The following is a 23,183-nucleotide window of genomic DNA, read 5'->3' as shown; positions in this document are numbered from 1 at the left end:
TATCTGGATGACACTTGACACAAATGACTCCCCCAAACACCATTGCAGATCAAGTACATCTCATGGCTAGGTCAATCCCTGATGGCAACCCTAAGAGCTCAAGGCGCTGACCTGACCTCCAAATTCCAGAGATCCCAATCTGTTCAAGCATCTGTGGATGTGCTGGAACACGTGATCTATAGAGGCCCCAATCCGCAAACCAAAGGACCCAAAGAATGTGGTGCTAGACACCAAAGGATACCCTCAGAGGTCCTGTGTCCATGCATCAGCGGGTCAGAGCCAAGTCCAATCCACTTTGGGTTGTCTACGAATTGGACTTGTTCGATCGGATTGGGATTAGGGGAATTTGGAGGCCAGGTCAGTGCCTGGAGCCCTTGGTCACATTCCTTTGGCAATTCATGAGCAGTTTTTGCTGTTTCACGGGGTGCATTATCACTGAGACACAACATTGGTTTATCCCTATCCCAATTGTTCACCTATTTGTATTTATGTCAAGTTTTTATTACATTAATGTTCATGTTGATATTCACCAATATCAAAGGAGTAAATGTAGAATCAAGTACAAAGTGCACACAACAACATAATACACATACTGTATACCACCATACACACTGAGGATCAGTGTGTTTACACTGGCAAAAGTATACAATGCTATGTGTTGATATATTACATATATTTGATGAGAACCAAGAATATAGTGTATATACAGACTGACAAAACTTCGGCTATACTATAGTGTCATTGAGCTTCAGAGTTATGTGTTTGTGTTGTGAGTTTCCTTGTAAAACTTAAATGCAAAGCTGTGTGCGACTTAAATTCACAAAGCTGAACCTGTTTCAACTTTCTGCAACAGGATTCGTGCAACAGCCAATAAAAAATACTGACATCATGGCACATAACATTCAGTGTAGTACTACAGTCATCTGATATTGTTCTCTTAAGTTACCCACATTTCCATATTCACTGGCCATATTTAGAGAAACAAATCAGTATATTATGAGTGACAATAAGATCATAGTTTCAGTAACCCTGCATATAATCTGCGTGTTGTGTGTGGAAAGTTTTATGTAACAGTAAATATGCAAAGTAGCATGTAGCCTGTTGATACAGATACAGTTAAACACACCTTAGACTGCCTTTCCACAGTGCATCTTCTGTGCAGTGACCTGCAGGCTATATATTAAATATATATATAACTCAACAAACTCATCCAGTTTCCATTTCCAATGATGATACATCCTGAACATGCAGATGATGATCCTGTTCATTTCAATCAGTCCAATGGCTTTCATTGTAAAAAACAAACAAACAACTTAATATGTTGACTGACACCATTAACATTTGAGGGATGGATTCATCAAAATCAGAAATCATGTCCATGTTCCAAATCATTGTATCTAGCAATACAGATAGTTCTGGTTTTATTTGGCCAGGTTTTGAGTCACTGACATTTGTGCAATACAATAAGGGTGTTTGAAATTCCCAAATGAATGTTGTTCCAAAATTAATCAACATTAAAATGAATTCAACATACTACCCTGTTATGTTTTTCCAATTTACTTTGAGGTTTTTATGATTGTATAGGCAAACTTCAACACAGCAGCTGAAACATTTACAGCTAGGGTTGGTAAGTTATCCTAGAGGCGTTTTTTTTTGCTATTTTTGTATGAAATCTCTTAACATCCCAACTGCAATCGATAAATGAAATACTCTGACACATAAAAGATTTTAAATAAAGAATGGTGCCTTTGGCTGTCACAGGCCTCTAATAAGCCCATCCAATCATTTAATTTGGCCAGTATGAAACGATTGGACAGGCCTCCCTACGTACTTGCGTGCCTGCATTCACTCTGCCCGTGACGGAAGTCTTCCACAAAGTTCAGCAAATATGATACCAAAAGTTAGGAAGCTAACGGCACAAGAATGGCAGAGACAGAGAAGTGATGTAGTGGAATCTCAATGATTTTGCACTTAAATTGACCCACTTCAAAGGAATACACAGAAGAACGACTGGGTCTAAATGAAAATACTTATTAACTGAGTAAATACTAACATAATGACTTAGATTAAATGATTATCAGATATCAATATTTACCGTATACGATCAGTCAGAATTATGATAGTGAGTTGAATGATGAAATGGGGAATGGTGGAGGAAATAATCTGTTCAATATGCATTCTAATAACTAATACTGAAGGAAGATGTGAAACTTCTCTCCCACAGCTGTTGTCTTTCTGCAGGTCTCTGTCCTGTATCATCCTCTGTTGCACTAACAGTGTAACATCACCTACTACAAGCTATAATATTCTCTTCTCTATTATCTCTGTGCCTGTCACACGACTGCCTGTCATGTTATAGACCACTTTACTTCAGAACAACCTTTTTTTAGCGTCTGACTTTATGTCAAAAGATTCCCTCTTTATTTCCACCACAGTTAAGCAATTTATCAATAATACAATATTCATATCTTCCACTTGATTCGTGTGCACTAATACCACTACTTACATTGCAGTATCTTTTATGTTTTGTTCTATGGATGTCCAAGAGCAGATCTTGAAGCTCTGCAGTGTGAAAGTCCTGTTTTTCAACTCTGTTGTGACATTTTTGTGAATGACAACAGCTCGGAAACTGAGCGGAACAGGCAACCTTATATGGCAATGCTAGGGGTGTTTATTATGCTCATGATCAAATCTCATGAATATGCCCTTCCTCATGAATGGCTGATATTAGGTTGAAATGTGGTATTTACAACAATGTCCAGTCAAGAAAGTTTGGTGAATCTGACTTGGAACACTTGAAGGAATAAACCTCATATAAAACAAGTAAGTTTAGGGTAACAATCTGAAAATGTTCTTGCATGAGGCCCAATGAATGTATTACTCTGGATAATCCACAGAACACACTGTCAACAGAGGCCTATCCAGAGCGATCGATATATTGTCTCTCAAGCCAATTGAGAAGTATCATGTTTCAATGTACCACAAATGGAACTCCTTACCTAGAGATGGATTTCTTAAAACCTGGGCAAATAAAACCACAACTATCTGTATGAATTTGTTAAAACCAAATCTTTAACCTCTAGCTTTTGATGTTCATTGCATTCCAGGTGTTTTTGTACCAATATTACAGTAATTTTCTTTGGTCTACACACCTGTTTTCATCTTATTTTACATCAGTCATTAATTCTCTTCATTTCCTTATACCATAAAAATATAATACAAACTGTATGGGCATATTACTGTAGATTGTCAGCATTAAAGTGTGTTAAAACTAGGACATGTTGCCTCAGTCAGTCTAAATATGATGTGTCTAGTTGCTTGATGTCATGGGTGTAGAAATTTCTATCTTTACCTGTGATGATTTCTTCCTCTTTGATTGTTGAACCCTTGTGTGAAATGGCAGCTAGTAAAGTACTAGTACATTTTTTTTTAATTGTTGACAGTTATAGTCAGTGATATTTGTCACTTTCTTCAGGAATGATGGTTAGCGATACATCCTTATCCTTTCGTTTCACCACCACTGAAAGTGGGATACCGCTCTGGATGGCTTCGCCAGCTTCCTGCACTGTGTGGATGGGCTGCCCGTTGATGGCGATGATGATGTCGTGATCAATCATGCCCGCGCTGTGGAAAAAACAATGGCATATATCACTCACATATAAAACCTTACTTAAACACATCTACCTCAGCTGGGTAGATCTCACACCCTCAGGTAAACAACAGTAGCCATGTTTCCATAACATGTCAAGCAAATTTTAAGTGAACTTTTGAAAGTTTGCAAAAAAAAAAGAAAATGCATTTCCATAAACTGTTTTGAGCGAATGAACTAGGCTACGTAAAGCGTAATTTGGTTAGAGGATGTGGCTACTTCACGCATGGATGTGGAAGTAAACACAGGCTAGAGGTAAACAAACTTTAGAGGTCTTAAGGAATTACTTTCGATAGGGCAAGTTGTAATTGTTCTTGCATGTCAGCTAGCGTTGGCCATGTTGCATGCTGGAAACACGGCTAATGACCCTATAGACAAGTCTTTTCCTGTATTAGATTAAAGACTACATTTTGGTTTCATCAGACAATAGTGAGGGCTGCGAGGAGTAGTATGGTGGACAATACAGCATTGTCATGGTAAATCGACTTCCTCTGCTGTACTGGTTATATGGTAGAGTACTGCTGTATGCTGTTTAAAGCTGGATGGGAAAGTCTCTGTGACAATATATGCAACATAGACTACTAAACTCCAGTGTAAAAACTGATGATATTAAAGCTGCACTAGTCAATATTTTTATATCGACAATAGATCAAATGAATAACATGAAAACCATCGCTCTTATGATGTGTTCCTACAGAAAACACTTGCAGCAACACGTGTGGCAGTAACGTGAATAAAAGCAAATAATCCTAAGATCATATGTGAGTAACACAAGGCAGATATTGTGTTTGGTGTGACTACACCATAAATGATGGACCCACACAGAATTATCACGTTCCCTTATTTCTACAGAGCAGTTTAACATCTCTTAGCTCACTTGGCATAGTATTCCAGCCCAAAAAATCCACTTTTACTCATTTCTTTTCAAGTCACAGCAAGCAGCTGTTTCCAGCTAGAAACCTATAAGAAAACCCACTGTCCTACTTGGTGAAGGAAAGGTGAAGGAAACTGCAGAGCAATAAATTAATTAAGGTGATGGGACTTCAATAGTCAGCCAGTATAAGAAAAGCCAATCATCATCCATTGACTCTTACCTGGATGCAGCTGTTCCAGGTATTACCTCATAAACGTAAACCCCTGAACTCACATCTGGAAATTCAGCCTTACGCTCCTTGAGATCTTGGATCAAACTGGAAAAGAGAAACATACAACGCAGTCTATTTCAACTGAACAAATCAAATTGGATTGAAATTATGTTAAGAAAGAAACATGCAGCCTTAAGAACGACAGGAATGCTCTTTTTCTTTGGAAAATATCTAGAGAATTCCAATTACCAGTTCACAACTCTGATGTTTCATTTTAGAGATTGATTCAATTTAATTTATATAACACCAATTCACAGAAGAGGCTTTCTCATGACACTTCAGATGGAGCTGGTCTCAACCATACATAGGCACATTGCATGATGATCATCATCAGAAATGTATCAATGTAAAACATATTCCACGCAAAAAATAGGTGCTTATTGGCAAATGTTAGTATGCTTAAATGCGAAAATATGATGGTAAACATAGTAAACATCATACCAGCGAGGATGTTAGCATTCTGATGCTAGCATGTAGCCTGAAGCACTGCATGGCCTTATTACAATCATTGGATGTATTAATTTGTCCCAGTGGCCACTTGCAATACTACAGCAACAAAAATCATTTTCTCCATAGACAATCAATATAAAAGAGAGAGCAATAAAAATGTTGATGGGACTCCTCAAACTGCAGATAGAGGAAATTATAATAATTATTATTAATGGGTTGAAAGCTGTTAGTAACCATTAGTCAGCTGAATGTCTACCTATGCGGTCATGAATTCTGTCTGCCAGGGTGAAAGCATCATCCAAACCAGGGTTCGAGTCATAATATGAGCTTTGTGGGGTCTTTATGATAAGTAACCCTAACCAACGTTAGTACGGATATAGATAACTAAGATAATAGCACATACAATGGCTGACATTAAATGAGTCGCTCTCAACTATATGGAAATATAGGGCTACATCGACATCATTAGAATAAACGGACATGTGTTTTACACAAAGAAAAAAATTCCCAAATAGTAGGCCCAGTTAAGAATGTGTTGTAGACATCTTCTTACAACCTTTATACAGTTTCTCCTAACACAACAAGGATCAAAATTGAGTGTTTCTTTAAGGGAGTCTAAGAAGTTACAGGTATTATAGCAATGCTGCGAAGAAACTCATACTTTATACGAGGAAAGTAACATCTTAATATATTGTACAAAATGCCAAATTTACAAGAAGCACCAATGAGATAAAATTTGCCATAGCTGTTTCACCAAGTTGTTTAAGTTTCTCCTCTTGATGCAACAACTCTTAAAATCACTCGATTTGTTACTGGTGACATTCATCACTTATAAGTGACATATATACACACTAAAATAGTTATTGTTCAGAATAGTGCTGGCTCAGTGTTCAAGAATGTTTATATAGAGTACAAGAAAATAAAGCAATTGTTCACTCTGTTCTTAAATTGTTAAAGAGTACCATTAAAGCATCGGATTGATAAGCAGTATCGGTGAGAGTAGTAGTACCGTTAAAATCTTAAGGATACCCATCCCTACTGAGGGGTGGGTTCAGGAAGGAGTAGTGCACATGTGCAATGCAGAAATAAAACTTGAAGCTAGAAAACTTTTTTGGTTCACGTGCTCATGAGCAGTTTCCACTGAAATGAATGGGTGGCATGTTGGATTCTGATATCCAGTTTGGCCAGAGACTTGTGGATGCAATGGATGAATTCTTCTGATGTTTACTTACAATGGTGTGAGCTGCAGCATCCGGACACCAATGTATTTCTTTTTTTTTGCTGTATTTCCTAAAGGCAAATGAATAAACAAATGATTAAATACATTTTTTGAATGAATTAACGCGATCATATAGTATTTCCTGGACACTGCGACTACATATGCAACACCAACATTAGATCCCACTCACCGGTGACTTTTCTGTTGTAGGAATCAGCAAGGAACAGCCGTATTCTGTCTGCAGGGATGGCAAAAGAGATTCCAGCTGCCACTTTCAGAGTATTTATTCCTATAACATCTCCATCCTGTTAAACACACAATGGAAAGAGAGCCAGGAGATTGTGGTCTTAAGTGCTTACAAGTGATAACATAGCTTTGCTACTTGCAGAAACAAAACAGCAGCAAGAGTATTACGCCTCTTTGCCCTCCAATGCACATAAGAGTACCTGTAGAAAGTATTCCCCCACTTTGATGTTTTCCCTTTTATTGCTTTTATACATTGAATCAATTGAATCATGGTCAATATAATTTGTTAATAATTAAAAATATATCATGTAAAATAAGTGACTGCGGAAGTTTTCACTTCAAGTCAGTATTTAGTAGCTGCACCTTTGGCCTCAATCACAGCACTGAGTCTGTGTGGATAGATCTCAATCAGGCCTGCACAAACGTTTTTGTATCCATCCCCTAACCTTTTCACTGAGTTGCTTGGAGTGATCTTTTGTCCTCATGGTGTAATTGTAACCAGGAATACTGATTAACCAGTGACTGGACCTTCAGACACAGGTGTCATTATACTACAGTCACTACTACTAGCACCAATTGGCTGGACCTCTGTTGAATTAGGTCAGTAACTTTAATGGGGGTGGAAATATACACAATCACTTATTTTACATTATATATTTTTACTTTACTGACTGAGCTAACCAAGTTTTTTTTGTATTTTTTTTGTTGTCAAAAAAGCCAAATTATATTGATCATGATTCCATTTATAAAAGCAATAAAAGGGGAAAACATCCAACTATTTATAGGCACTGTAACTCATAGTCTATTAATTGTTCTTTTTTACCAACAACAAATACCATCAGTCTTGGTTGTTGTAGTCACTTATCAGTGTTTTCATAGTGAAGGGTGATTAATAAAATTCACTGTTCTGGCAACTGTTCATTAGAAAGAGCTGCATTTTTAGGGAATTTAAGCTGGTGGCACCAACTTTGATAAATTAATGTACCATCTGTATGATTTGTTTCAACAGGAACAATCCAAAAGCCCCCATAATCAGGTCTTGTCCTAAAATACTGTGAGGGAGGCTTAATCTTCAACCTCAGGGAGCTGACTGGAGTTTTTGGGTGTTAAAAAAAAAAAATCATGACCGCAGTCCTCACCATCATTAATAAAACAAGAAAGATTGTCTACATAGCAGAAAGCACAGCAAGTATTATAATGTATTTCATACAATATAGCACGATAAATCCTCTTACCAAGTTGACAAGTGGTCCGCCAGAGTTGCCGTACTGTGATTTAACAGAACAAAAACATTTCCTTACTCACTGTAAAGTAGAACAAAAACTGTATAGTTCAAATCAAATGCAGAACCAAGAAAGGCAGTGATTGTGTTTGTAATGTTAATTGTGCTCTCACTGACATTAATGATGGCGTCAGTTTGGATGTAGTCCATGTCAGAGTTCTCAAAGCCCAACTCCAGGCCGTTGCGCTGAGCTGTGCTGATGATCCCGGTGGTGACGGTGTTCTGTAGGGAGAAAGGGCTTCCCACTGCCACCACAAACTCACCAGGGCGCAGGTCTGATGACTGGCCGAGACGAAGAACAGGCAGGGGATTCTGCGGCAAGTTACAAAGAGAAATGATGAGCGACAGAGTGGGATAACGATCAATTTTATGAATGGCGCGGAGACACATGGTGGGTGAAATAATGTCATGATGTTGTTCACCAGCCGGCCTTGGCATTGAAAGATTATTCAAGGTCAGCCGGCTAACTAGCGCCCCAGACACAGTATCTGTGGGTTAGTATAGATTCGGGATGTAACAATACCAAAAGCTCACGGTATGATATCATCACAATAAAAAGTCCATGATACGATATTTATCAGAATATTTAAAAAACAAGAAAAGGATGACTTGAACATTGTCCAACATAATATTAGTCTGCAAATTGCACTCAAAAAAAGTAATTTTGCCTTACATATACTGCCAAACTGGCACTGATGGTTTGTTTTGTTTGTACTGATGTCCTTTTTTGACTATTACTTTAATTAATTTATGCTGATTCATATGAAAGTATGAATAGAATTTGTCTACAAAAGGACATGTATGGGTTTTGTAAGTGCCAGGTTTTGACAAACAAGGATAAATACTACTAACTAAATCAGTACTACTACTATGTTCTCCCAAGGTTAATTTCCATCATTTATATTATTTTTGCCTGCAGCTCCACCTCCACCTGAGAAATGATTGTGGAACTTGAATTTTAATCATGTTTTGTTTTTCTTGGAGATTTTTCTCTGAACAATTTTGTCAACATTATTTGTTGGTCAAAATCAAAATGTTTTAAAGTTTTCAAGCTGAATTTGAGTGAGGAACATGTGTTTCTTTCTTACTAAACTAAACCAAGCCTGAGCTTGTCTCTGCCTGCCTCTTCCTATTCCAGGCTGAGGCCACTTATCTCTGAGGCAAATGCTCATCCACCGTATGAGAAAATTGCCTTTTAGGCAAGCTTTAGAGCTCCTTCCAGAGAAAAATATGGTATTGTAAAGCTGTCACCACTCCCTTGTTGTTGTAAAACAAATTCATTCACCTTTAGGGCAGTCAAATACAGTGATGGTAGTTTACTCTCGATCTTGAGGTATTCTTGTATTCAGATCAGTACTAAAAATGTTAATTATAAACTTCATGCTGAGTCTGACTAAGTGGTCGTAAGTACAGTCTCCCTCTGCCATGCAAAGCAACTGGCTGTGTAAGAGCATGTCTGAGCAGTGACATGTTTTTATTCAGAAGTGCGCTCGCAAATTTACAAAAAATAGCTGAGCCTTTAATTTAAAAGGCAATACCACCCCAGAGAAAGTCAGACAACAAATTGACCATTTTAGGGAACAGAGTCTAATTTTGGTGTGCAAAAGCCCTCGCTGACTTTCTCTATGGAATATCCGCCCCCTTTATGTTCGGAATTTATACACTTTGATGTCAACCTCTGATGACAAGCTGCTAGGCCAAAGTAAAACACAAGGTAGACTTTAGTCTAAGGCCCCTGTGGAGTTGAGGGGGAAATGTGGGCACTCACATCTGGTTCGATTTTGATGAGCGCCACATCAATTTTCTGATCCATGTCCATGACTGTAGCGTCATACTGCGAACCACTCTTCAGCTCCACTTTTATCCGCTGTTTGTTGGTGAGTACGTGAGCGTTGGTGATGATCCAGCCATCCTCTGACACTATAAACCCAGAGCCACTTGACACAGAGAGCTCCTCATTGGAAAATGGCAGCCTGGCAAGGGAAAGGGCAAATGGGCAAATGCTGTTTTGTACTATTGAAGGTGTTATTTTCTTGCTTCAGTTAGTTTTACCTCTGGAAAAGTTCCAGATGCACCACAGCTGGGACAATCTTATCCACCACGTCTGCAATGAAGTTGTACTTGAAGCGCATACTTCCTGGATGCTGTGTTCCTTTGAGGATACAAGATAAAAAAGGATAGTAAATAGACAGGTTAGGCCACTCAGTTTCTCTAAAATGTGACAGATTACATCTGTAAAACTTTATTCAAAGTGTTTTTGACATACTAGTGGTGTAGCTCAATGGATGGCAATGTTGATTGGTTTTGATTCTTCTGTACAACTTTGTTGTAGTTGACAAAATAAAATGTTGGCATTTTAGATTGCTGCAAATCATGGATATGTTCCAATTTGTACATTTCAACAATATCACATTCACACAAGATGTATATAGGCTTACTTCCATGTCTTCCATGTCTGGGCTCAAAGTAAGGAGCATGACGCAAATTAAAACAATCAGGGTTCCATCTCCCATTCCCTTTAAGACCCAGGTGCGCCAGGACCAGGGGCCAAATGTCTAAAACTCTATGTATATTTATGGGGCGCCGATTGTAAAGTTGCACATGCTAAAATAAACAGCACCTTTTTGACACATTTAGCACCCAACCCCATTTAAAAAACGTATGTGAATTTTTTAATATTACTTTTGACCAGATTTACTGCAATATTTGTGAAATCAAAATCTAAATGTTAAATCTAAATCTAAATGTTAAATCTAAATCTAAATCTAAATGTTAAATCTAAATCTAAATGTTAAATATAAAATCTAAATGTTAAATCTAAATCTAAATGTTAAATATTAAATATAAATGTTAAATGTTAAATCTAAATATAAATGTTAAATATAAATATGAATGTTAAATCTAAATCTAAATTTAAATTTAAATCTAAATGTTAAATATAAATCTAAATGTTAAATATAAATCTAAATGTTAAATCTAAATGTTAAATATAAATATAAATGTTAAATATAAATATAAATATAAATGTTAAATCTAAGTGTTAAATCTAAATCTAGGAGTTCTGTCAATCTAAACATGTACCCACTGACTGTTTATAATCATATGGATGCTGTTATAATGTGTTGGGATTGAGATCCTGACCCACCAAACATCAAGTCTGTGAAAAGGGCTACTGTCGCTGTCGTTTTAGATTTAACATTTAGCATTTAGATTTAGATTTAGATTTAACATTTATATTTAAATGTAACATTTATATTTATATTTAACATTTAGATTTAACATTTAGATTTAGATTTAACATTTAACATTTAGATTTAGATATAGATTTAACATTTAGATTTAGATTTAATATTTAACATTTAGATTTAGATTTTGTATTTAGATTTAACATTGACATTATATTTTTACAAGAGAAGTAAATATCACAAAGTTCATAAATATTGCTGTAAATCTGGTCAAAAGTAACATTTTAAAATTAACATATGTTTTTTAAATGTGTTTTTTTGCTAAATGTGTTGAAAAGTTGCTGTTTATTTTAGCATGCGCAACTTTACAATCGGCGCCCCATATATATTCAGGTGTAGAAATCTGCGTACACACAAAACAGGAAACATGCATATGCAGTCTTTTCGTTAAATGTATAAAAACCCCATGTAGGTCTGCTCCCACGCATCTTTTCCTCACACATATCAATCATCCTGAAATTTTACCATGTGCACGAGCCCTCTGACCATCCCCACAATTAACTATAATCGGCTCTAAAAACGCCCCCAATTACCTGGTTTGCATATAAAGGGTCATAATTTAGTGTTGAGGAGAAATGTTAGAAGCAAAGAAGTAGTTGAAGAACAGGAAGCGTAATTTTACAGACTGTAAACTTTAGGTAATGATTGATTAAACTGACAGACAAATACAAGTATTACTGGAGGCTTACGATCTGGCTTTAGTAACAACATGAAGCAAGTGGAATGGCAGAAAGTGACAGAAGCGGTGAAGTCGCCAGTTCAGAGCCACAGACTCTGGAGGAGTTAATAAAAAAGTGGTCTGATTTCAAGCGAGAGGCCAAGAAGGCCATGCTCCCCTGGGTGTGTTGGTATTTAAATATGGTGTGAACAGGAACACTGATGGCGCCTCACTATCTTGAAGCAAAGGAAAGCGACTGCGCCATAGACCAACAAAAAGCTGGTCTAAAGTCAAAGGCACAGTCTGTTTCCTGCTATTTAAAGAGCATGGGTAAGTATGCTTAAAATGTGATTTCTGTACAAAATGATCGACAGATGTGCACTTGTATGATTTTATAGAAGTATAAAATGTAATATTTGCCACAGATGGTGATGCAGTTGCTCTGACATTTACAGATTTTTGGTACATGTGCTCCATCGCTGAGTAATTTATGAGAGGACGGCAAGGCTAATACTTTCTGAAAGTATTGTAAGTTCATTTTGCAGGGATATATTCTGTTATCATTTATGCCGGAGAACATTTTATAGTTGTGCATGGTAACGCTATGCAGCAGCACTGCACACGCATCCAGTGTGTACAGCCTGTTACTGTTACTGAGTAATGCGTCCTTTAAATAGCAGGAAGAATGCTGCGCCTTTGACTTCAGACCAGCTTTTTGTTGGTCTATGGCGCTGTCGCTTTCTGCTGCCTCAATATAGCAGTGCGCCATCAGTATTCTTCGAGTTGTGTGGGAGGTGAATCTTGGCCAGGGTAAAACTCTGGGACAGTTGGGCAGAGGACACATTTTTAGTAGCGTGCCCTTGCATCATTGAGTGTTTCCGCCTTTTAACACTATACACCCTCTGTAAGGGTGGCCCACTGCAGGATGATCAGCCCTCAGCTTGTCTCCTGTACTCAACTGCTTCCGAAATTCACCCTTAAGTGGTAGTTGGGGCCCAGCCCATTCTGCTTGAGTCAAATCCACTGGCTGGTTCATTCAGCCGCCTTTGAGACTACCAAGTCTGGCCTGTGGTTGGTGGAGGCGATCTCTGGTGGGAAAATTAGTTCCTGGCCGATGTCCAGCATCTTCCAGTCCAGGGCCATGCCTAGGTGTCCTGCTTCCGGCTTGGTGGAAGGATGTTTTGGTGTTTTCTGTCCTTCTCTGAAAAACGTTGTTGCCTTCAGGGGGTTGGTTGCTCTTGGTGGCAAGGAGTTGGTCTCACTCCGCTGATGTAGCTTGCTGCACTGCATTGGATGGTGTCCACTTCCACCCAGTTACTAGGGGCAGTGCAGCAGAACTGATGATCTTGTCTCTGGAGTCCTTCAATGTCATCTGAAGTTTAGCTTTGGAACACTTGTATTCCTCAGTTGATGTATCAATGTACTTATATCTTTCCAGGTAGGTAGACAGCCTCTGTGCTACAATGCTGAAAAAAGATCTTCCCCTCGATGTTGAGAAGGCAGATTGGCCGGAATTGACTGATGTTTGATGCATCCTTTTCTTTTGGTATAAGCACGCCGCCAGCCCTTCACCAAGCCTTGGGTATTCTTTACTTCTGCCACACTACCCACAGAAAGCTTAGGACATCCGGCGTGTTCTTGTAAAGCTTATACGGTACTCCGTTAGGCCGCCGAGCCGCTGCTGCTCTTGCATGCCGGACGGTGTTCTATATATATATATATATAGTCTCTGTGCTGCCTGATGTCTTTGTCAGTTCGTCCTGTGTGATTCCCCTTCCTGAGTTTTGCATTTGGGTCCTCACGACAAGTTTTATTTATTTTTTTTATTTATTTTTTTTAAATTTGGCCTTTTATGGCAGCTTCAGAGAGATGACAGGAAACAGGGTGAGAGAGGGGGGGGTGACATGCAGCAAAGGGCCCAGGCCAGACTCAAACCCAGGCCACTGCAGCGAAAGCAAAGCCTCTGCACATGGGACGCCCGCTCTACCAACTGACCTAATGGGCGCCCCCCTCACCACAAGTTTTGCCAAAATGTAACAGAACAATCTGACCAAAATGGACCCAGCAGACACCAACACTCAACTTAAGGATATTTGGGACAATTTGTTTTTTGCGTTAAGGATAATAACATGGATGTTGTTGAGATGCTAAAGGCCATAGCTATATTTAGGATGAAGCTGGTCTTTAAGCCCTGGTTCGAAAAGCTCCAGGCACAGCAGAACTCTTGTCCAAAGTGGCTGTGCTTTAAGAGTCTTTATTAGACAAACTGTAATCCAATGGCTCCCATACAGGACTTTAGTATGGAGCCTGCTAGCCTTTAGTGTCTGCTAGCCACCAGCTTGCCAGACTCCCAACAGCTCCAGTGTCTGCTAGCCACCAGCTAGCTAGCCTCCCAACAGCTCCAGTGTCTGCTAGTCACCAGCTAGCTAGCCTCCCAACAGCTCCAATGTTTGCTAGCGGCCAGCCGCCTAGCCTCCTATCTAGCCTCCCCCGGCACCAAGACTAGTTACACCTCTGACAGGTCCCAAGAGTCTCCTTTCTGGGGAACCCGCCTAGCCAACAAGGTTCCTCCTTTAAAAACGGCGTCCACATGCAGTCTCCCTGACATCCAACTCCCTGGTCTTCTCTTCTTTGCCGCTGCCCATCTGCACATCTTTGCGATTGCCCATCTGCTCATCTTCTCATCTTCACCACTGCCCAGCTGCTCATCTTTGTCGCTGTCCAACATCTACCAGTGGTTCCCAGTCAGCGGTCTGGCTGACATCTGCCAGTGGTTCTAAGTTGGCAGCTCGCCTGTGTTTGGCTGTTTGGACTGGAGACAGTAAACGCTATTTTGATTTAACCTGCCTTTAAGTCCATTGCCTACAATATTTTACACAGATAGTGCAGGCCTTAGACCAATTCAGTGGTGTTCAGTTTGTCATGTACCTGTTATGTTCTAATGGTCACACCGTGATACATGGGGTTTGCTGTATGTTGTTAAATAGTGGTTAAGGTACCTTTAACAGACTGTGTGATTATTATGGGATGCTACGTTACTTGTGGAGCGCGCGCAAATGAAACAAGGAAGTGTTGATCTACACATGAGACTGAAGTAAAAGGCAGTGTATGTTCTGAAGAAAAACGTGTGTGCGTGTCAGTCTTTCACACACAACAGTACCCTTTCTTTTTTGTTAAATTTAAACTTATTAACGGGCTAAGAATTGGCAAGATATTACAGAAACTACAGAGGTTAGACAGATTAATTTGCCCTCCAGTTGTTATTTTATGATCAAATTCCAGGCTGCATTTTCAGAGCAAATGACTTACACCATGTCTTACTTTGCAGGCAAGTACTGGCACGTCATTGCTCTACTGGTTAATTTCACTGAAATCATGGACTTACCGCAAGCACAAACAACACTCTTCATAAAAACAAAGATCAGATAACAGAACAGTAAGTGATAAAACTGTCTGCCTTGCCACCACTATGCTTCACAGTTTACTACCTTAAACTCTTGAATCGATATCAAAGGAGTTGAAGGCTTGAGTGGCTAAGAAAAAATTAAAGATCAAACCTCAACAGTTTAAGTCTTGTAACAAGTTGGGTTTCATTTAAAACGCAGCTATCTGTGGGCACCTGTGTTTGTATCACCTAAAGAAAGTGCAATGTCTTCCCTGATGACAACTCAATGTTCTTCTCTGCTCTTTAAGCACACGGTCGCTGTCCTGAAGTGACCACACTCTCACCAATGCCCTGTTTACACAGTTGCACAAATGAACTTGTCTCTGCAGAAACAGTCTTATATGCAAATGACAGTGAGTCTATTGCCAAGAGCAAGTGTGGGAGAACACCAACTATTTTTCCTGCGAGCAAGCTCTACTAACAAATCAACAGTATGCTCGCTGTTGGCAGGAGAGCCCGTGACTCTATCCTCTCAATTACACTGTCAGATAAATATCACATATACTTGAAAGGTCTTCCTATGTGTCTCCCAGAAGTTAAAATCTGCTGATAGGATGCAATGCAGAACACACACTAGTTTGAACATGTCAACACATCACATCTCAGATGTGTTTAATTTTAAAGAAAAGTTTTATGTTTTAAACCTATAATGGTCTTCCCAACCACAGAACAAGTTTTTAGTTGTGATATCTTGTTGGAAAATTTGTTCTATAACAGTGATTCCAAAAAAGTTGGGACAATATGTAAAACATAAGTCAAAACCGAGTGCAACCATTTGCCAACAAACTGTGTTCTGTATTCAGAATAAGCATATATTTACTGAACATTAAACATATTGCCATAGCACCATTTTCAATTGAGTATTTGTCAAAAAAGGATTAGCGGATTATCACATTGTGTTTTGTCTTTACACAGCGTATCAATGTTTTTGGAACCAGGGTTGTACTTAAAGATACCCTGTGCAGGCCCCTAGGAGAGCAATAATGTTTTTATGAGTGGGTCCCTATGTAGGTGTCATTTTTCACATTTATACAGTCAGTTTATTTCACTGGTTGGTAGTGGAAAAGTGTCAGCAGTCAAGAACAAAAGAGCAGACTTACAAATGCAGTTAAGTAGTAGAGTGTAAGCTTGCAAACATAGATGTAAACAATGCATGATTTGAGATTTAAAGATATTTACATAGGGCTTTTAGCAGAGGCTTTTGTCCAAAGCGACTTACAGTAATTCATACATTCATACACTGATGGCAGTGGCTGCCATGCAAGGTGCCGACCAGCACATCAGGAGCAGTTTGGGGTTCAGTATCTTGCTTGTTTGTGGTGGGGGTGATCAAATTGTTCCAAACCAACATTACCATGTGAGCAGCATGGTAATGTCGGTTTGTTGGTTAGTTGGTCACCATTTAGTTTTAGACTTTGATCTCACCAGCTAATGGACAGATTGAGGTGACATTTATGGTGCCCAGAGGATGAATCTACTGACTTTGGTGATCCTCTGATAGCCTTTCTTCTAGCGCGCATTTATTTGTCCAATTCAATTCAAAGGGGCTTTATTGGCATGAAAGTTTTACAACAATGTTGCCAAAGCATCCCACGAGGACTCGCCATAGATACACACCGGTATTTACATCCAGCTGTGAGCGACGGAGTGACACACAAACACAAGAGGGATCTGCCTGCACTAGTGATTTGAAACTGTGACACTCACAGCAGGATGTTAATACCGGTGTGTATCCATCGCAAGTTCTGTTGATCTTGTCTGGCGCGGCTTCCGTAGTGCATGCGGGTGTGAGGGAGACTCGCGTGAACGCAGAGCGTGCCTCCAGGCAGATATAGCATAGTGACTGTTTAGGCTGTAAAAATGTACTAAATGACGTCGTTTCGAGTAAACTCTGGATGTCGCCACTTCAGGACACTTGGATTGCAGCAGACGAGCAGTATGGAGGAATATTACAAAGTTTTTGTGTAGTTTTATGGACCTTTTCGTCTCGGGCACAATTGATGCCCGTTAAATGGATGTTTGCTGCAGGATGGTACCCCTGCGGGTCTCCAGCTGCACTTTGAGGAATAAGAAACTACACCGGATTTCTCATCAGCATGAGGGTGAGTCGATAATGACTCAATTTCGTTCTAGAGTGAACTATTCCTTTAAGATTCCTTAAATGATTAAAACTGAGCTTTTTTTTGTTAATTATTAAGTTTTTTTTGAACACCTCTTTATTTTATTTTTTTATCCACAAGGTTTTTGCGGTAAAATCAAGGAATTGAGAATGCTTTGACCCCAGCTCTTTTTGACAGATACGGAGATAAATGATTAAAACCTGAATGTATTTAATTACAGCACACATTGTTTCTTAAAGCTTTAACAAAGATGAACACGCCATGGCTTTTAACACGATTAAATACTGAATGCCCACATCTAACAAGCTGTTGACAAGGTTTTCGGAATACTTAAAATTAATACATTATCCTGTGTGTGAACTCAAAATATCTCAGTATAATAGCTGTACGATAGTATACAAGTGGTTTCTCTATAGTGTTATGGTCTACCCTGGGGAGCAAACATTAGTGGTGGTTGTGTACTTTCTCTTTCACACACACACACACACACACACACACACACACACACACACACACACACACATATTTCACATCAGGCAAAAAGAGTAGCTGTAGATATGCCAACACCTTTGGCCTGTCTGTTTCCAGATCACCCTGGTTACTAAGCAGCAGTGATTGAAGGTGATGAAATGTACTAACAAACCTCTTGACATCTACACTGCAGTTTGGAAGTCACAATCTTCAGTTTAGTTTCTCTGTACTGCTAGCATGGGTTACATGGATTTAAGTTTTTATTCTTCACTGTTAGAGAGTTGTTTCACCGCAATTACTTTCCCAAAGATTGAGTTTGTTTGCCCTCTGCCCCAATACAGTGATAGTTCATTGAATGTTTTGTCTGTGGTATTCACAGCATTAACAATATATGAAGAAAATAAGTAATCTCTGAACACAGGCAGAGCAGCCATAGCAGGTGACTAATGGAGTTTCCTGATCCTGATTTCCTGAACAGATGGCTTTTCTTGTTCCTAAAGTAACCGCTAACAGTGGCTAACTGTACCAGGCTCCAAGCGAACATGGGACCGAAGACAAACTCCAAGACCAAATGCGGCCAGTTTGACCACAGTTAATCCAGTACTGAGGTGGTTTATGCAGTGTAGCTGCTCTTAGACTGTTACCACATGCTAGTTTAATCATGCTGCTAATGTTAGCAAGTCCTAATAGCTGACTAACATTAGGTCCTGGGTTTCCACGAGCCAAACCCGGCAAGAAAACCACCTTGAATTCCCTGTCTTCAAATTCATCGGTCTCGGATTCTATGTTAGGTCCCACTTGGGCCGTGTTTGGCCAGCCCTGTCATCACTTAATAAGCTGTCTTCATTGGAAGTCACAGTGACCTGACAGAGTCTTATTTTGACATTAAGCTGCAGAAGAAAGTGGCATGTGGTCTATTCTGGGCCGAGACGCATCCTCCATCCAAATTCATGAAATCCATTCAGTGTAATCCTGCTGACAAACCAACCAACAATCAAATGGAGACGAGTGTTAACATAACCTCCTTGGCCAGGTAGAAATCTTAATTAAGTAATCATTAGATGATTAGAAACAACATCGGCATGTGTTGACTGTTTAACAGTCTTCCTCACTCACTTGCTCATGTTATTCATCATGTTTGTCATTTGTGATGATTGTATTAGTGAGGACATCTCTACTTTCAGGGCTCTATCTTACGCTCGGCGCAAGGCGGTGCACAGCGCAGCACAAGAGTTTTTGCTAGTTTCAGATCGACGCAGTTGTCATTTTCATGCCCAGCACCCGCGTTGTGTAAATAGCAAATGTACTTGCTCCCACCTGTGCGCCCCTGGACGTGTTGGTGTTAAAATGAGGCGTGGTCAGGCGCACTGACTGCGGAACAAGAAGCTGGTCTGAAGTCAAAGGCGCAGTCTGCTTCCTGCTATTTAAAGAGCACATTATTGAGACAGTAAGATGAGCCTACACAGGCGGCTTCACACCGTTCATACACTCAGATTTTATGATTAGAGAGGCTGCTTTCAGTTATTTTAAACATTTCTATGAACGCAGTAATGTACTGTAACAAATATTGTGGCACATCTAAAAACTAAAAGCTGGAGAGGAAACTCTCTAGAGAAAACAGAATTAAACTTTTAGCTTCTGAAATAAATATGTTTAGACAGGATCTCATGATTTATCAGCACAGCTGCTTCACTCCAAACTATGTTACAACCGGCACCATTTTAACCTGCTTTATCATCTCCATTATAAACTAAATGAATGCATAAACTCACGTTTTGTCCTGTGTTTTTGGTAATTGTTCCTCTGAGGAACAAGGAAGGGTAGGGGGTGGGCGGGAGTTGAGTTATCTGTTTCATCTTCAAGATGTCTCATTTGTTTAATCCGTTCAAACCAGTGTAAAATCAACATGTGCTTAACTCTGGGCAGGAGCAGTGACTTTGACGTCCTGTTGTCACTGTGAGGTTGACAGGCCTTGTCTTTACAACTAGGAATGCAAATTTTAGGCAGTTTCGTTAATTGATAGTCTGCTGTCTTAACAATCGATTAGCGGTTAACCATTAATAATGTATGAAATATGTTTGATTAAAAACCTCAGTCTACATGACCATTGTTTAAAGCAAAATGAGTACAGGCTACATTAGGATTTAAAAGAGCTGATCAAGTTAACACGATACTTGAATGATGCAGTAAATTACACAAAATGTCTGCCTGTCTGTTGCTCGTCAACAACTGGCCCAACAAAATCCAACCCATATTGAGGCCACTAAATGGCTAATGTGATAACATCAGTTTGTGTCTGTTTGTATCTTTTAAATTACAAATTACTTGTACGACATTTTCTCATACCAGTATTTTGTATTTTATTTTGATAGACAGTATTTGACATGAAAGTATTTGTAATTTGTACCAAGAATTTTTTAAGTGTTTGTGTCAACTTTTTTTACAATGGTAAGTAACTAATTAATCATTAACATCCCTTTCTACAACACTCAAAATGTTTAGCTATTCCTTTAAGACAAAGAAGCAAATCCACAATATAAACATGTTATGTTACAAGTGCACGTCATGCATTCAAAATTGTACTTGAAATACATGATTAGCAAAATGTACTGAGAGTATCAAAATGAATCTTCCTCATTATGCAGCAGAATGGAACCTGTTACAAGTTAGTTTGACCTGCAAAGTAGTAACTCACAGCTGATAAGTATAGATGCAAAAGTATGAATAAAATAGAATACAATAAAAGGATACAATGAATTTATTTTTATTTTATTATGAATTTAAAAAATTAAAATAAATTAAGTTTTTGTTTCATTCAGATTTGGTCTTTTATCGCTCACTTTTTAAAAATGTAATCTGGTACAAAGGTACATTTTTATCATAAATAAAATAAATAAATTATTATCATTAATAATAATATTTATTTATTTATTTATTTGTAGTAGCCAAGTAGAAACAGAAGTAACTGAAGTTAAATGATGACAGTAGTAATAGCATTCAAATTTTAAGGCCTACTTTCATAACAATCATCATTAGGCCTAATGTCAACTTGAATGATCTTCGGCAACTGACGATTTTCTATTATATCTATATCTAGATTTTCTATTCTATTAAAGAAAGAAAGCCAGACAGATATAAAAAAGGCAGTCACACCACTCACCTGAATCACACCAGCCCCTCTGGATGAAGATGACCGGGGGGATCTCACCGAGCTCCGCTCTCCTGTTCTCGGCTTTCAGGCGGCAGATGCTGGGGTAAGTCCTGCCGTCACTGCCACACACCGGGCCAGATGAGGCGCAGACACAGGTGCTGTGGCGCCCACCGTGTTCCTCCCGTACAGAGTCGCACCGCAGCCCGTCACCACAGGGGATCTGGCCACAGGCTTCACCCTCCCCGGCCGCGCACACCACGCAGCAGCCGCATCTGTCCTTCACCTGCGCGTAGTAACAGGCCTGCGCGGGGAAAGGGCACTGAGAGGCATCGCAGACCTGCGGGCAAGTTTGTTTTGTTCTCAGCACACCTGCATGAGCTGCGGAGGTGAGGAGAGTGAAGTAAACCACAAACTCCATTATGACATAAAATCGGTTTACAACAGTCTTCCTGTCCTTGTCGACTCTGCAGGTGTAACTACAACGTCCCGATACTTGTGTCCATACCGATGAAGTTCATTGTGGTACACAACACCACATATATTGCTGCTCTTTCATAGCCCGTGGGAATGGCTCAGGGCCAGTAATTATTTTCTAGTAGCAGCATGCTGATCCTGGTTGCTGCTCCACCATCATGTATGCTGTGTCATTATGAAACCTCTATGGAATGTAGCTGAAACAGGTTTTAGTGTAGGTATGTTTCCTACAAGTGTAGACTCAAGGCAGGGGTCTCAAACTGCCGCCCCCCAGAGGAACTTCCCAGTGGGTGACTTCTTGGGGCCACTGCTGGTGTTGTTATCTCATAAGAGGGCCACTTCAGCGTTCAAATACTACAAGAAAATGCAATATTTCAAAAAATGTTGTTTTATTAACATAATAATACAAAAATGCAAACTGCAGTTTGTATGTGTAATAAACTTATGAGTTTATTCTAAAATGATGAGAGTTCTTGTAGTTTCAACTTCGGTCTTTTATTGACAGAGTGCTCTCTTAACACACGTCTCAGTCGTAATGTAGACTGCCCAAAAAACATCCCCCGCCTACCTCGTACGACTCCAACTGTCGCAACCCATCTATCATAAAATGCATGTCGCAAAACACATTCTCTGACATCTCCCCCTTTTTTTTTTTTTTTTTTAGTTTCATTATTAATGCATACGAACATAAATTCTGCAATGCAAATAACAGTAACTTCCCCTCATGGTCTCAGAACCATCAGTAACCAGCCATTAAGAGCCTTATTAACAAACAACCTTTATTACATCAATACAATATCAGATTTCTTTTTGAACAATGTAACCACAATGTCCTTTACAGATCCAGTCTCTGAACAGGTTTAACAACTCTACCAGACCTGGTTTGAGACAGTCCATTAGGGGTCACCTTTGGACTGGGAGAGCTACAGCCAGGGCTCGCCTGAGTATCTGGTGTGTTTGGTATAGTGTAGAGGGTTCGACTGGGGACCCCACATCAGGCAGTGCTTGGAGATGGCGACGGTTTCGCCTGTACAGGGCTCCTTGCTCTGTAACGATGACATATGATCTCTCAGTTGTGCCCTCCCCAGCCACTTCTGCAGGTGTGGACCAAGTCTTCTGATTGTCCAGCCTAGTGAGAACAGGGCCTCCTGGCTGCAGTGGTGCGAGCGGTTTCACACCATGCTGCTTATTGTAGTGGAAAGCTTGCTTACTCTTCTCCACAGCATCCTTAGCTCTGACGTGCTGTCGGTTCGGCCATTTTGGTTGAGGGCTTTAGCCAGAGTAGGTAAAGTTGTTTGGATTTTCCTGCCCATTAATAGTTCCGCTGGACTGACACCAGTGCTGCTGTGTGGTGAGGATCTGTAGATCATGACAGCCAGTAGTGGATCTTTTTGACTCAGTATTCTTTTGGCTGTTTGCACTGCACGTTCAGCATGTTCATTGCCCTGTGGGTTGTGGGGGCTAGAGGTCACATGCTTAAAGTGCATCTCACGGGCAAAGTCTTTGAAAACGTCACTGCTGAACTGTGGCCTGTTGTCACTGACAGCCTCTTCCAGTATTCCATACCGGGCAAAAGTAGCTTTCAGCTTTAAAGTCACCTGAGCACTTGTAGTGGTTGGCATGTGGAG

At 39.6% G+C, this 23,183-nt stretch overlaps 1 protein-coding gene across 1 annotated transcript; it reads right to left on the bottom strand.

The window, feature by feature from the left end:
* Window positions 1–3,449: 3,449 nt before the first annotated feature.
* Window positions 3,450–21,499, bottom strand: htra4 (HtrA serine peptidase 4). The gene is made up of 9 exons (XM_073465447.1): window positions 21,091–21,499; window positions 10,044–10,143; window positions 9,760–9,964; window positions 8,109–8,303; window positions 7,945–7,977; window positions 6,654–6,768; window positions 6,477–6,534; window positions 4,744–4,839; window positions 3,450–3,624 (listed from the first exon to the last, which is right to left on the bottom strand). The coding sequence occupies exons 1-9, from the start codon at window positions 21,497–21,499 to the stop codon at window positions 3,450–3,452; spliced, it is 1,386 nt and encodes a 461-aa protein (XP_073321548.1).
* Between the last annotated feature and the right edge of the window lie 1,684 nt (window positions 21,500–23,183).

This window comes from Pagrus major, chromosome 5 (genome assembly GCF_040436345.1).
Source record: "Pagrus major chromosome 5, Pma_NU_1.0".
Lineage (NCBI taxonomy): Eukaryota > Metazoa > Chordata > Actinopteri > Spariformes > Sparidae > Pagrus > Pagrus major.
Note: the sequence above shows the minus strand (reverse complement) of the source record. Positions and strands in the feature narration are given on the sequence as shown.